The sequence below is a fragment of the Lissotriton helveticus genome, chromosome 3_1 (genome assembly GCF_964261635.1).
Source record: "Lissotriton helveticus chromosome 3_1, aLisHel1.1, whole genome shotgun sequence".
Lineage (NCBI taxonomy): Eukaryota > Metazoa > Chordata > Amphibia > Caudata > Salamandridae > Lissotriton > Lissotriton helveticus.
This window is the reverse complement of record NC_136061.1, coordinates 1044311707-1044327307: the sequence shown is the minus strand read 5'-3', so window position 1 is coordinate 1044327307 and position 15601 is coordinate 1044311707. Positions and strand designations below refer to the sequence as shown.

Here is a 15601-nt window from a genome sequence, read left to right as displayed (position 1 = left end):
TCCACTGTCATTCTGTCTCTTCCCATGACAGCATTCTACATAGAGCAATCGGTTAGCCGATTTCCTCAATTGGGTTTATTACCGTGTGAGTGATGGCATTTGTCCTCATAACTTGTGCACATCTGCCTGAAAAGGGGTGCACTTCATTGTCTGGTGACCAGTCATTTATTTTTATTTATTTTACCCCTTTCATATGTCCCCTTTCCTTTCTATTGTTCTCCTGTATTTTAGCATCCTGCAGCCCCCTAGACAGTGCTGCTGGTCTGCTCAATCGCCCCTCATGTAATCTGCAGTGTGGCGCAGACTGTGCATCCACTATTTCAAAACAGAACAGCCATCTTGAAATGGTATTGTTTGTAGTATATTGTTTTACTGTTCCAAAAGGGCCATATATTAAGAAGCATCATGTTGGCCACATTGGCTTAGTACAACAGTGACGTGCAACAAGTTTCCTCTAAATGCAGAAGCTACGTTGAAACTTTAAGACAATGATATGCTATGGACAATACCATTGGAAAATGGCCACCGGTTACTATGTTTGAATTCTATTTTTGTGTTGTAAACATATGCCCATCAATTTAGGTTGCGGCATACTTTCTTTTTTTCTGCTTTTATTCTTTTACTTTATCTACCATATATGGTCGGCTTTAGTGATGTACCACACCTGACGATGACCTTGAGGGGTGCTGCCTTTAGAAATAGCTTGTGGGTTTAAAAGACCTTGCAGCAGAGTTTCTTGTCTGACCTGCAGTTTTTGGGCAACAATAGAAATGTAAAGATACCACTGGCGATTAATGTTCTTACTGGAGAGAAATATGAGTTTTGTCCAGTGGCGGCTTACACTCAAAATACAGTAGCACAGAGGGTTAACGTGCCTGCTGTGAAGCACCTGCACCATGCAGATCACAAAATTGTGTTTTAAATAGAGAGCTCAGTGTGTTACTGCTTTTGTCACAGAGATCCTTTTGTTACTTTCAGTTCATAAGTCACAAATCTAATATAGCACAGTGATCTATGAACTGGCATGAAAGAGCTGCATGTAAACTGCAAGCTATATGTGAGAACTTTATGATTTTTCCCCGGTCTCTTATCCTAATGTTGCTAAAATGGGTTTGTTTCAGTAGAAATACATTTTTATTGTTTGCCGCTTCGCCAAAGCGCAAATTACGCCGTGGTACAGCGGAATTGGATGCGTGAGCAGATTAGACGGCCCCTGGCTGTCCGACGCACACGCCCACCGTGATGTCGGACGGCCAGGGGCGGTCCGGCACATAGAAGAGGTTAAAGACAGCTCCTAGCAGTGTGTTACTTTTAAATCCTGAACGTTTGCTTCTCCAGACCAAGCACTCTTAAAATGTAATGCCATATGGATGGCAAACGACTCCTACACATTGTAGTCCTTTTTGTCTTATGTGACATTTCCTATATGCTGATTTTTAGACCTATGATTTATTGTCTTTCTATAATGAATGTGGGGAAACAGCCTTCACAACGCAGCTGTTTCCCCGCATGCCATTACATCGCATGCGTTACAACGCATGCGATGTAACAACCCGTAGCCATTACTACGCATGTTTTTACATTGCATGCGCTTTTACAACGCATGCGATGTAATGGCAATCCACATCGTTGTGAGGAAACAGAGGCTCTTCCGTTTCCTCACATAGACGTGCACCGTTCAACGCCCCTCAGCCGACGTGAAGCAGGAACCAGGAGAGAGGAACTACGAGGAGCGAGAGGTAATAGGGATTGGGCCTGGGGTGGGCGTTACTTTTTTAGGGTTTAGGGTAGTGTTGTGAGGGTCATGCAGGTTAGTGTTTGAGTGTAGGGGCCAGACTGGGGGTCTGGGAGGGTTGTGCTAGGGGTAGAGTTTTAGGGTTTAGGGTAGTGTTGTGGTATTTGTGTAATGTAGGGTAGTGTTTTAGTGTTTAGGGTAGTGTCGGGGGTCGTGCAGGGTAGTGTTTGTGTGTAGGGACTGGACTGGGGGTCAGGGGAGGTTCATGCTGGGGGTAGTGCTTTAGGGTTTAGGGTAGTGTCATGCTGTTTGTGTAGTGTAGGGTAGTGTTTTAGGGTTTAGGGCAGTGTTGGGGAGTCGTGCAGGGTAGTGTTTGAGTGTAGGGACTGGACTGGTGGTCGGGGAGGGTGTGCTGGGGTTAGTGTTTTAGGGTTTAGGGTAGTGGTGTGGTGTATGTGTGTAGTACAGGGTAGTGTTTTAGAGTATGGGGTAATGTTGGGGTGTCGGGGTACTACATTAGGGTTAAGTGTAGGACAGAGTAGAGTCACTTACCTTTCAAACTTTTACCATGAGTTTACCTTTACCACGCATGCCTTTGCGTTGTAATGGCATGTGTGGTAAAGGCATAGTTGTGGTAGAAGTTTGTGATGTAATGGCATGTTGTTGTCATTGACATCGCGTAGTAATACCCGCGTTATAATGGCACAAGTGGTATTGGTACGCGATGTAATGAGTCATATTCTGCATGTGTGATGTAAGGTGCTCTGACACCCTACACTGATAGAAGTAGCGCTATAAAGCCGATAAAAGATAAAATACATGTTAGAGAGGGGCTATAGAGAGATGAGGGGCACCGTTGGAGGACAGTAGTGAGGGAATCTGTGAAGAAGCAGGTCATTGGGGGTAGGAGGTGCCAGCAAGAGTTGTTGCACCGGGCGCCACCAGCATAAAGCCGGCCCTGTTTCCATATGCTTTTTGGAGTTTGTGTGACTTTTTTGTTGTGCATGGGTCAGTGGGTAAATTCAAAAATGAGTCATTGGGTGGATGAATGGGAGTATGAGTACAAGAATGAGTGACAGAGTGCCAGCATGATGAATTACTGAGCGCCTAAACTCATCAGCGACTGAGGAGACACTGTCAGCTTCAAGTCAGACCTATGGGCATCGTCAATGCTTGTGCACACATCATTGTAGCAAGGGGCCACGTGCCCTTATGCTTTCAAGATAAATGGCATCCAATGCTCCGAAGTTGGGTATAATTATGGTGCTGAGTGCCTCTCCCACCCCTGTGCCTCGATTCCACTCTACCCACTGCACAATGATAGCTAGGCCTGTTTTGGTAGAATGGGTTCAGTTGGTAAAATATCTACTAAAGGAAAACGATATTTATCATCTTGTAAATGCTTTTTATCCAATAAATAACTCCAGATATTTTTTTCGGAGGTAAACCATAAGGCAGGGATTGAAGACCCTGTGGAGTGCTAATGGATAAGAGGAATTAACCCTCCTCCTTCCCTGGCATCCCAGGGTCGGGGGGATCAGGCTCAGGGCTAATTAGTGTGACGTTAATCCACCAGTAGCAATGAAGGGAACCTGCCACAGATGTCTTTGCTGAGTGTCCAGCGACACTAACCTGCAGGAAGCACAAGATGTGCTGCCCTGCGCCCCGGAAGCAGCAGGGCACGCGCCGGGGTCAGCCGTGACAGACGGAAGAGCATGTTTTAGAGCCATTCACAATCATAAGGTGTTCTGACGCAGCTGAGCGCGCAAGACATCCAGTGTAGAATAAACTCGGGCACAAAATACTCGTCACTAATGTAAGTTCATTCTTTTTGTTTACATATTTTCATGCCTACGCCTGATTCTGTTCTTTTTCATCGCATATGGCGGGCCAGTCGTCTTGAAGATACTTATCTGTAGAGCTCGGTGGCAGGCTGTGTCGGTCAAAGGGTCGTTGTGTTATCTTCGGATTTACATTCACACTGGACCCACGTGGGTTTTCTCTACGCCGTTAAAGTGCTGTCTCGGAAGGCATGAAAGATACACAGCCCTTCGGCTATTGATTTTTTCAGGCACACAAACCATGCTTCTTCGTCACTTGATTTGCCACACGCTGCTTATCACTGGCCGCTTTCCCCGCACCCTAAACAACTTTATTTTTAGAGCCGTGATACTGGTGATTTGGTGTGTTTGTCAGCGGAGATTCGTACATTTCTTCGTGTACTTTGCCTAGAGGTGATCTGGTCAGCCAAAGACGGACATAATCAGTGATAAATTTGGGATATTTTCGAGGGAGTGGGTGTTCTAGTCTCTTGTTTCTTTTTAAACAATATTTGTAGGTTGGAATGTTGGTGAATTGATAACTCATTATGGAAATAATATTACATATAGGATTACAGATGGGTAGTTGTTAATAACTAGGTCATTTTCCATTCGGGGTTTACAAATGGCAGCTATAAACAAAAACAATGAGGATAAAAAGTTGAAGTTGTCCTCCGAGATAGCAGCCTCCTGCAATATTTTATGTGGTGTATTCCCCGCCTCTCCTGTCCCCTTCCCCTGCTAAGATCAGCTGCACAGGGGCAGAAGAGCCATGATCAAGCCAGGCACAACATGACCTTGAATGCCTCAGCCACCTCTTTCTGTAGATCTAAAATTACACTCTCATTACAAAAGCTAAACACTGATGCTATGCTGTCAAATTGTGTGAATGAGGCGCTACCAATGGGGACTTCAATCTCTGGCCAGCAGCACGACTGAACAACAGAACCCCAGCTGACCTGGGAAGCAGCAATTGGTAACGCAACAGTGTTGTCAGGGTCGATTTGGCCCATCGGGCAATCTGGCAGTGCCTAAAGGGCTGGTCTGGACAGGTCTGTGTGCAAGCTGTTTTTTTTTTACTGTTTGGGGGCGTGTTTTTTAGCCTTTTGAGCCATTTTAATGGTATGGCTTAACAACACAGTCTGGTTTGACTGCACAGCTGCCGCCAAACACTTTAAGGAGAATCACCAAGGCAGGGGCTTGGGCTCAGCCCACATGTTGGGAGCCAGGAGTACATACTTTGAATGGGCGGAAGTTGTATGCTTCCACAAAAAAAGTGCATGCCCTCCACACACCTGTGATAATTGTGTTTATTTATCCAGCTGCCTGAGCTTGAAGTTTCAGGGGCACACACATGCCATTGTAATGCTATTAAAATGTCTTAGATAACTAGATAATGTATGTTGTTTTTCTCTGGCAGCAGCACAGATGGGAGAAGGGCAGTCATTTACTTACATGGGTTTTTAGGTCTGGCTTGGCAGTGTAAGTGTCACCTAACGGTTTGACTTATGCCAATATTGTTCTACAGTTCTTTCTTTCCGCACAACTAAATATCCATTTCCATTCTATTTAATTGCAGCGCTTCTTATTACATTACTTTAAAGCGAGACCTATTGGCATTTACTATGCTTTTTTATTGTTGATTTCCCTGATATTACCACAAATATTGCCTGCAGCAAGCACAACACAACATGCAGTCTGCCATACCTTGCAAAACATAGCCCCAGTCTCTTTACAAGTTCAAAACTGCACATATTTTCAAATGTGGGCCACATTTCTAGCTATCTGATTCTCTCCTGGGGCCACTTTTGTTTTAGTGCCCAGGCACATTTTCTGTTCACGTCTCCCCTTGAGTGCTGCCCCCATTCTCCCACCACCTTCAAGTCTGAGAAGTCTCAAGAGCGGCGAGAGATGGCAGATGAGTCAGTGGACATTGAATCTCCTGCTTCATTCAGGCCTCTGGAGACCCAGGTGAGGGATGGAGGAATCTGGCAAATCAGATGCTTCCTAGAGTGACAAATCAGTTGAGAACAAACCACGTTTGTTTTTCACTGTTGCCACCTGAGAGCAGCGAATAGCCAGATTTCCGATACAGAACCCACCATAATGGCTTCCAATGGATTGCTGACAATCAAGCATATTTCTTTAACCTGCCAGGGTGTATACATTTAGAAAATTTGGCAATATTACTTCTTGAGTGACAGTGAATTAAAGTAATAGTTTTGAAAGTTAAATGTACAAATATTTCAGAAAGAAGGCCCCTTGCTCAGAATGCCTAGACAATTTTGCCAAGAGACAAATGAGTGTGTGTGTAATGCGCACAATATAAATGGATCTCCAAATCCAAAAATACTCACCCTTTCTAGCCAAAAGGGGTGGGGTACGTTATATGATAGACAGGGGATTCCCTTTTGTGCAAATCTTTTCCACGCAAGTACCCAAATATATATCCCGGTAGTCCAGTGAGGATGCACTAAACACTATATTACATCAATGCTAATAATGCATAAAATATATATCACTCTGTCTCCTTGTTACATTTTCTAAAAATATTTTTTATTTTTATCATACAAAACAAATACAATAACCTTTACTGCTCACATATTCAGTGTAATCCACAATTTAAAACCTTAAAAACATCATACATATACAGAAATTGTGTGTTGCTCTCAAAATCAAGTATACTGTGGATATCTCATATGAAAATACTTATCCCAAACTTTACTTTAATAAGCACACTGTTCCTTAAAGATGCTCTTCATACATTCCTAAGATTCAACACAATCCATAACAATAAATACTCATTGCATAAAATAATATCACCCTAATTTTAAAGAACTTTTTCTGTTGACGTGACATATTGGCGGCTCTTATGATAGATTACCCACCTTCTTTAGGACAAATGTATTTAAAAATCTTTTTTCATACTATAAAACGATCCTTACTGATTATTCACTTGATCCCTACCAACAGGGATGGTGTTCCAATGGTTATGACAATAGTCTATAGGAGACACAGGAATTCCCAGGCGAAGACAGCGGTACTTAAGATTACACTTCGAAGGACGTACAGAACTATAATCAGGAACCTCCATAGATGATCTCTACCCTATAAATGGCGACATCCACACCTGTGCTACATAGACCTAAAATAAGGAAAAATAGCTATCTTATGAATCTGGTGCTTACTAGGAAGCAGTTCTAAGAGAATCTTTCCAATAGTAGTAATCATTCAATATCCCATCTACTATATGCGTCCTAGACGGACTGCCTTGATTAAGTAACTGGGCCCTGTACTTATATATCAAATTCCCCCATATGAATACCTTTGGAAAACACTGCATTGTTGTGTGGTCCTGAAGAAGGTGGTCGGTCAAACTCTATGCCCACTCTGAAACATGCGTTGCCCATTTTTGGAAGAGGAATCCCAGCACAGAACATCTCAACAGATAAAAATTCAATCTGTTTTTCCGTTGTCTGCCTTATGTCTGTGTAATATGCTGGGATGTGGTATGAATGTTGAGTCTAGAAGTGTTTGATATTGGAAGCATGTAAGCGTGAGGGATTCGGTAAGTGGGGGACTTTCACAAAATTTTTGCTTTTACACCAATGACAAAAACGTCTCAATTTGTGATACAATGATTAAGTCACAGTACAGGGAAAGACTTGTTAAAATGTACATGTAAACTGCCAAAAGATTTTGTAAAGATATGTGGTGTTCGAGATTAACTAATAGGAGTCATTTTGAAAAACAGAATAAACTTGGTTTTATATATAAAAAAAAAATTGTATCGATATCAAAATCTCTTTTGGGGAACAGAACCGTTAGCACTTGGTAGGCGTATGAGAGGAAATACAGGTCAGGTGGGTGCATTTTCTCTGTAGTGTTTTCTTTTCCCTCTATACCTTTGCTCAATTTGACGAGCAGTTTAGGCTTGTCAGAGAGTAGTGTTCAGTATTTGTGGTACACATAGAGGCAATGAATGAGGCACACACTCAAGAAGACACTCAAGACCAATTTAGAAACATAATATGCATTTTTATCGAATTTTTGACACCAAGAACTTCATAATCAGGTAAGTACAAGTTTTACAATTAGCAGAAATGTCACACACATGCCCTTTTAAGCAGTACTGGTTTCCTACAGAGAAAGAAACATATACTGCATACAAGTAGTTGCAATAGGATTTTGGGGGTCCAGTTTACGACTTAAGGTGCTAGGGGGTCAAGTTCACAAGATCCACCAGCAGTTCGAGTTTACCTGCCCTGTAGTGTCCGGGGGCAGGGGTGCTGAACAGGTTGGTAGCCTTGCGCACTACACCATTGGCAAAGGGGAGGGGGCACCTAGAAAAGGGCTCCAGAGGGGAACTTGGGGGTGAATCCAAGATCTCCCAAACGGGGGCTCAGTTTGTTAGCTTCTTGGGAGCAGGGGGGCGCAGTAAGTGTTCCAGAACCCGGGTTAGGAAGCTCGGATGCAAAGGGTTTTAATCGGCTGTACCTGTGTCTAAAAGGTGCTCACAGTGTTTGGTCAGACCTGCAGAGGGAGACAAAACATGACAGCTGGGCCAATCTCTGTGCTGGCCTCTGTGATGCTTATGTCCCTCATTGGCTGGTCAGTCTTGGTAGTGTTGGTGTCGGGATTTGAGTACAAATAAATGAGTTCTTGGAGAAATCAATATCTTATCAAGGGGAAGTCCCTAACGGCTTAAGAGTCTATTTTTCCTGAAACTCGTTGTGACTTAGATGAATGGATGGAAGTAGCAATGCCTGTATTTGGGTAGCATGGACTATGCCTAAATAAGGACTGGATTTCAATGCCTATATAAGGTTAATGTGAATTATACCTACATAAGGGCATGAATATACGTAATCTAAGTCGACATACAACACCCACTGCACTTTCTTATGTACAACATTACTAAGTTCTAAACATGTTAAACACATCTAATTCATATCTATACATGAAGTGCTAAAAACATGTAGCACATACATTGTGAATAATGCATTCAAACTGTTGCATTGGGGCTGTACAGATCAACGCAAGTATTCATTCTAAGCACATGTTGACATTTTTAAATGCTCACTGAATGAATCACGAAAATATACATTTATGAAATGGCTCGTTAATACAGAAGAAAAGGTGCCGAAACCATTTCATGTCAGATTACATAAAACTGTTTGTATGTGGACAAGGTCATATATTGTCTCTGGAAGTATTCAAAGAATCCTTGTTCTCTATGAATAGTTCTACTATAAGCAGATTACTTGTACAAAAATGAAAAATACAAATTTGGAAGAAAAGAAATTCATCATAGGAAAAAGAGCTCCAAAGTTAGTACCTTGTTTTGAAAAATGAAGGTCAAATTCAAAGTCTCTCAGAACGTTGTGTGCCAAAATCAAAAGTCAGTGTTAGGGCTTGGAGAAAACATGAAATATTTTATGTCTGTTGACAAAAAGTCGTCTACCATTGTAGACGAAAGTTGGATTACCTCGTTTAAAGGATTAACTGCACATAGATGTGAAGCATCGCCATCAGCATTGATCGCATTAGCAATGTTCATAATGGATGGTACCTGCGCGCCTGCTTCCTCTCGTACCTCAGCAGTTGCAATTTGCGCCTGTGAGATCTCAATGAATGCCGTCATCAGAATTGGTAGCCACTGGTGACAACACAGAGCATGGGCCGTTACCGGGTCCAGCAAAGTATCAACATCCGTTGGCATGACTGATGGGAGTGTGAGACATGTATCTAACACGCATTCTTCTCCGCATAGCAGGCAGCGTAGAACAGGTAAGATGCAATCTTGCCAAATTGGTCTGAATGACAGAAACCATGTGGTATTTGATTCTCGTTGGCGAGGTAGTCCCAAAATCTGGACAATGCGCTCACAACACTCTCTATGGAGAACTGGGTGTCGCTGGTGAATTGGCTTACTATATCGCAGCAGTAGGAGCAAAAATAGTATCACTGCAACGTGTCCCAAAAGGAGGGGCAGTCTGCCAAACACAGAGTGCACAAAGTTTGGAAATATTCCTAGGACTGCTTGAAAAGGTGCTAACAGTACAGAAAATACTGTCTTAAATATATGTACAATATTGCTCGTATCAGACATGTTTAAAATATGACTTAACATTTCTGAGAAATGTATAGGGCAGTTTGTAGCCAAAAGGGCATGTATCTCGGCAGAAGTCCTTGCGACTTGTAGATCATAGATCTCTTTGGCCGAGGTCAGTGGCACAGTTTTTGCAAAAGAATGGCTTTCATTCTGCTTAGAGTATCAATTTGTGTAGAAGAGATGTTCAGTGATGGCCATAGTGGCGGCTCCCTGGCTGTCTTGGTTGTCGGAAACAATACTTGCATACAGCAAGTGACCCTGGCTGACACAGTTACTAGCTATGGTATACCTGCCAACATGCCACAGCAGCTGTGATCGTTCAACATGAGGTAACTTCCATTTGAAAGTTGTCCAAAAATTGGATCAATCACTGCAGCTGGTGAACCTTGCAGGTGGCAGGATAAATTGTTAGAGGAACCATCGTAGGCCCCATGTAAGTTCATACCCTGTCAAAGGAGAGAACCGTTTAGTGCGTTTTCACAGTTTGAACCGCTAAGAAACACTTCACGTCCCCAAATCCAACATCTGTGTGTGTATGGTAACTTCCAGGATGTCTTGATGTATTCTTTACCCAACTTTTCATATGTGCCTGCTGGTATGTGTTTTAGGCAATACTGAAAATGGAAAATTGTAACAGGCAGAGTCAGAGTCAGAGTCAAATACACTTTATTCGATTATATTAAAATCATAAAAGTATGCTATACTATACATTCATTTTTGATCATACAAATACAATTTAGTTAGACAAACAATTTTAAAAACAATATTTACAGAATTAAAAAAGTTTAAAAAGGGAAAAAAAAGCATGAGTGTAATATACAAATATTTGTCATACAGATCAAAGGTTTTAAGGACAATCATTTTTACAATCATAACTAAAATTGCAAATCATTAATTTTTTTTTATAGATTACTAGGGTTATTTACAGTTTTGCGGTTTTATACAATATACTAGGTACCAGGGGAAAAAATATATGAAATTTACATAGTTCGTAAATAGATTTTGCTAATGGTTCATGGTCAGGGTTATCTGCAAACTTTTTTGCTTAGATCGAATAGACATGATCAGAAAATGTGCTACTCCATACATAACCAATGGGGATTCCATAAGTTGCAGGAACAATAAGGCTGGTTTAACCTGCTTGAACATTTGGTTTTTCAATATTGGTTTAATGAACTTTTCACTTCCACTTTTAAAAAGTAGGCAAAAGAACACAAAATGTAATATATCCTGATCAGAAAAGTCATCACATTTACAGGGAGCATTCTCATGAGGCTTACACCACTTCTCATAATCTCCTAGGAGAAAATGAGCTAAGTTGAGGCGAAATCTTGTGAGGACCCACCGATGAAAAGGTTTATTTACTGTCATCAAGTATGGTTGAATAAATAACGAAGTAATCGTCATATAGTGGGACCTCACTGTTGGCTTCATGATTTCTCTAGCCTCCCTTTCAGCCTCCCTTCTCTTAGTATAATGGGTCTTAACCCAGTCTATATCCTCTTTCACCAGGCTTTCTGGTTTAAGACATAGATCGGGACGGCCCAAATATACTGCTGATTTTTTAATATGTGATAACCACCCGATCTTATCCGCATTGTCCCTACCCATACAATCCCTAATAATCTTATGGTTTAATGTTAGAGCTGGGTTAAGCCATATCTTAATCCAGGATAGTAGCTGGGCCAGAGACAATGAGTCTTCGATATATCCCATCCCCAATTCCCTATGTACACAAAATGCTGGTGTAGATTGCGGAAGGCCTAATATAGATCGTAGGAAAATATTTTCCTCTCTCTGTATTTCTAGCAAATTTTTGTAGCCCCAGATCGACGCCCCATATCTGGCAATGGCCAAGGTTTTGGCTCTATAGATGGACAATATAGCCTCAGCTGGCTTACCGCCCAGTCGTTTTGCAAAGCCCATGATGGCGGTAGCCGATCTCTTGACTGCCGCAGTTTTACTTTTAATTTGTGGTGCCCATGTCCCCCTTTCATCGAACACCACACCTAAATAGGTAAAGACTTTGACCCTGGTAAGCACGGAGCCGTTACATGAGAGAGTTTTAATACTATTCTTACTTCTGCCTACTGCCATTACATGCGATGTCTCTATGTTAACTAATAGATCCAATTTTTGCATAAATACCCCAAAGGAGTTAAGTAAAAGTTGTAGACCATTCGGGGTTCTTGACAATAAAACCGTGTCATCGGCATATAATAAAACCGGCAAAGCAGTGCCGCCCATACGTGGTACATCAATAGAGGCTACTTCCATCGATTTTCCCAGTGAATTGATATAAAGGGAAAAAAGCATAGGGGCCAGGATGCACCCTTGGCGCACCCCCCTACCAGACTTAAAGAAAGCTGTACAATTTCCCTCCTGAGACATACAAATAGTTGCCCTCAAATCGCTGTGTAGCTGTGCCAGGAAATTAACAAGTTCCCTTTCCAGGCCCATTTCCAAAAGAATTGTCCACAGCTTTGACCTATTAACTAGGTCAAAAGCTGTGGACAAGTCCATAAAAGCCAGGTACATCGTCTCCTTTGATGCTACTATGTATTTGCTCAGTGTAAGGTGTAAATTGAGGCACTGATCCTCTGTGCCTCTTCCTGAGTGAAAACCATACTGGGCTTCACACAGAATGTTATTATGGGTCGCCCAGGATGAGATTCTTTCAAGGATAACCTTGCCCAAGATTTTAAACGAAGAATCTAACAAGGATATGGGCCTGTAGCATCTAGGGTCCCCCCTTTGACCCTTCTTAAAGATGGGAATTATGGTGGACTTTGACCATGATTCTGGGGCACTTAACTTATCCACACAAATCACGTTAAACACATTAGTGAGGACCACTGCCCATATGTTAGGATTGGCCTTGAACATATCAGCCGGGACGCCGTCTGGGCCTGGGGCTTTTTTGCCTGCTGTATCTTCAATAGCTTTCTGTACCTCTTTAAGGGTGAAGCTAGGTAGTTTCTCATGTGATTCCAACAGAGTTTGGTCTAGTGGTGCCATCTCAAGATTACTGCCGTAGATTTTTTGAAAGTGGTCCAACCACTCCTGTTCGGGGATGTTTATTTGCAGTGGCGCATTTTCTTTCCCACTGAATAAGGGGGTATTAACAATTTTCCAAATTTTAGCACTGTCCCTCAACATGGCCTTATCATACAGCTCATCCCAAGCTTGTTTTTTAATTTCATTTTTTCGTCTTTGGATATTTAGATTATACTTTTTCCTAAGAATGGCCACCTCTTGTTTATCTCTAGGAATCTTTTTTAGTGCATTATGTAACTCTCTATGGGATTTGGAGCATCCCTGGTCAAACCACCCCTTTTCCTTTTTCACCTTACTTTTCAGTTTACATTTTAAATCGTCCGCAACTTGTTTACAGATTGTTTCAAATAATAAAATGATATTCCCCTCAAACTGTAGTGGGTCCCTGCAGATGTTCATTTCGTTGCCCACCTTTTCTTTTAATGAATATAAGAATTCCTCTGGGATGACTTTGTTCCATTTGACCCGTCTTCCCTGGTCCTTAACACTTAGGTCTGTAAATGGTTCCATGCTTATTCCTTTATTAAAAAACAACATAATATCATCTACCTCTAAAATTACAGGATTATGATCACTAAATGTAGTATGTACAGCATTATAAGTAATAACATTTCCCAGCATGCCCGGCGAGATAAATATATAGTCAATAATTGTATTGCTATCCCTAGCACTGTACGTTGCCACCCTCTCGTTAATGTCGTAAAACTCTGGTTCATATAACTCATTCTCTAAGAGAAATTCTTCCAGGGCAAACCCCTTTACAGAGTGTTCAAAGTGTGGGTGGGGAAGCATATCGATGTTAATAGTGTCACTGTACTGGCAATTCTGCTGGCATAAATGTGTATTAAAATCCCCCATCAGGAAATAATATACAAAAGTTGTTTGACTCTCCTTATATTTACTTAAAAAAATCAGTCAAGGAGTTGATGTTGTCAGTTGGTGCTGTGCTCTGTATACTATTATAGAGGTTAATATAGACACATTTATAATTATTAGGCATAGTAACCTCCACCACTAAATAGTGAGTGGATGATGTGTTTAAAACCCTTACAGAGCCCCTCACATTCACCGATAACAGGAACAACAAACCCCCCCTTATTTCGACCTATGCTCGATTGCTGAGCAGCCAAAAAATGGGAAGTGTATCCATCTAACCAGAAATTACAATCCCTATCCCACGTCTCCTGAAGGGCAACCACATCACATTCCTTTAGCAGACCCAGCCATTTTGTGTCATCTCTCTTTGAGCGTAAGCCTGCAATGTTCCAACTCATCATTTTCACAGTGTTCCCCTTTTTGTTTCCAATAGCCGGAGTCGGTATTGACTGGTTTGGGGTTTTGACCGGAGAAGTCAGTCAATCAATTTCCTCTAAATTTGAGAAGACAGAAAACCTATTTGTTAACATCAAACCAGAGCTTATTTCGTTTCTAGGGCTATCGTCAGATTTTGGTAGCATACCTGTTATTTGCTTGGCCCATGAGCTAGGACAAGGAGTATTTCTAGAGGGGACATTATCAGCAACTTTTCCCGCCCCCAGACTATGTATAGCTGGTCGGGGATAAAAGAACCCTAATGGTACTGCTCTAATCCTGTCCTCTTTTACCTCAGTGGCATCCCAAAATAACCGTTGGGCCTCGTGGGGTCTGTTAAAGTTAACAATCATACAGTCTCCCGCGAATTTCTTTTGCGTGTACCCCACCCAATCAACCCTTCTACCCGTCTGGATACACTGTGATATATTGTTTGGGCCCGTACAATTTGCATCACACCAGGTTTTGATATTATTCAACTGTACACCATTTGATTCAAATTCGCCCGGTTTTAATACAGGTATGTTCACCAAGACGGCAACAAATGGTGTAGCTTCCGGTGGTAAGTGTACTGGTGGTCTTGGCCGCTGTGTCCTAGGTTCCGATAGTTTATGTTCCGCCAATATTGGTGCCATAGGCTTATCCTGGGGTTGATGGGTTTTACTGATAACTTTGGTCCTTGGTATTTTACTGTTTATCACTTGCATATTTGCAGATCCTTCAGGGCCTAATGCTGAAACAGAGAATGTTAAAGGGTTTTGTTGTACATTATCCCCCAGATCCATAGAGGAATGGGATTCCGTGTTTCGATCAGTGGAGGGTCGTGTAGAAGTGTTTGTCGGGATTATTTGGGGTTCTATCTGTTTTGTAGTTAAAAAGGCATCAATCCTTTGACATTTCCCCATGATTTCCGCAACACATTCCTTTAGAGTGTCTATTATATCAGTTGAAATCTGTACGAGTGTCGTTTCAAGCTTATCCACCAAAACTTTCTCAACCATTGCTTTTATTGAGAGTTCAAGGGTATTTAGTGGATTACGATGTTTTTTGCGTGTATATAGACTTTGAGTTCTTGTTCTTTGTGTTAGTCGTTTAAAACGCCTAGTAGCTTGAAGTACAGGACCCTGTGTAAGATTTGACACATGGTTTGGAGAGTCTAATAGAATGATCTCTTGGCCCTCTTGTTCCACGGTTTTTGCTACCTCTTGTGGCCCAGTATCAAGCAGAGTCTCTATATGTATAATTGGCTCCAAGGGGATAGGGAGTCTATTTACTGTAGGTGATAGCTGACTATCCAAAATGTTAGGGTTGATGCCCAGTTCACGTTCTTTATCAGCGATTTCTTGGTTCAATTTCCCCACAGCAGTAGTAAGATATGACATGATACTGGAAGAAGCTCCAGCAGTGCGTGCCACTTTAGATTTCACTGGGCCCCCAGGGTTAGATGATTGTAATTTTCTCTTACCCATTTTATGGCGGAGGTCGAAAGGGGGGGGCCCGTCCCGTCCCTGGTCGTCCCCTGACGGCCACAGACGGCCTGCCCTCTGCCCGGGCTCAGCCCGG

At 42.0% G+C, this 15601-nt stretch overlaps 1 protein-coding gene across 1 annotated transcript in view; it reads left to right on the top strand.

Moving 5' to 3' along the window:
• The first annotated feature begins 3496 nt into the window (after positions 1–3496).
• MYO3B (myosin IIIB) overlaps positions 3497–15601 on the top strand; it is a 2563893-nt gene continuing 2551788 nt past the window's right edge. Inside the window, exon 1 of the mRNA XM_078681588.1 lies at positions 3497–3551. Within this exon, the coding sequence (XP_078537714.1) occupies positions 3550–3551 (2 nt within the window). The 5' untranslated portion in view covers positions 3497–3549. The remainder of the gene's footprint in view (positions 3552–15601) is intronic.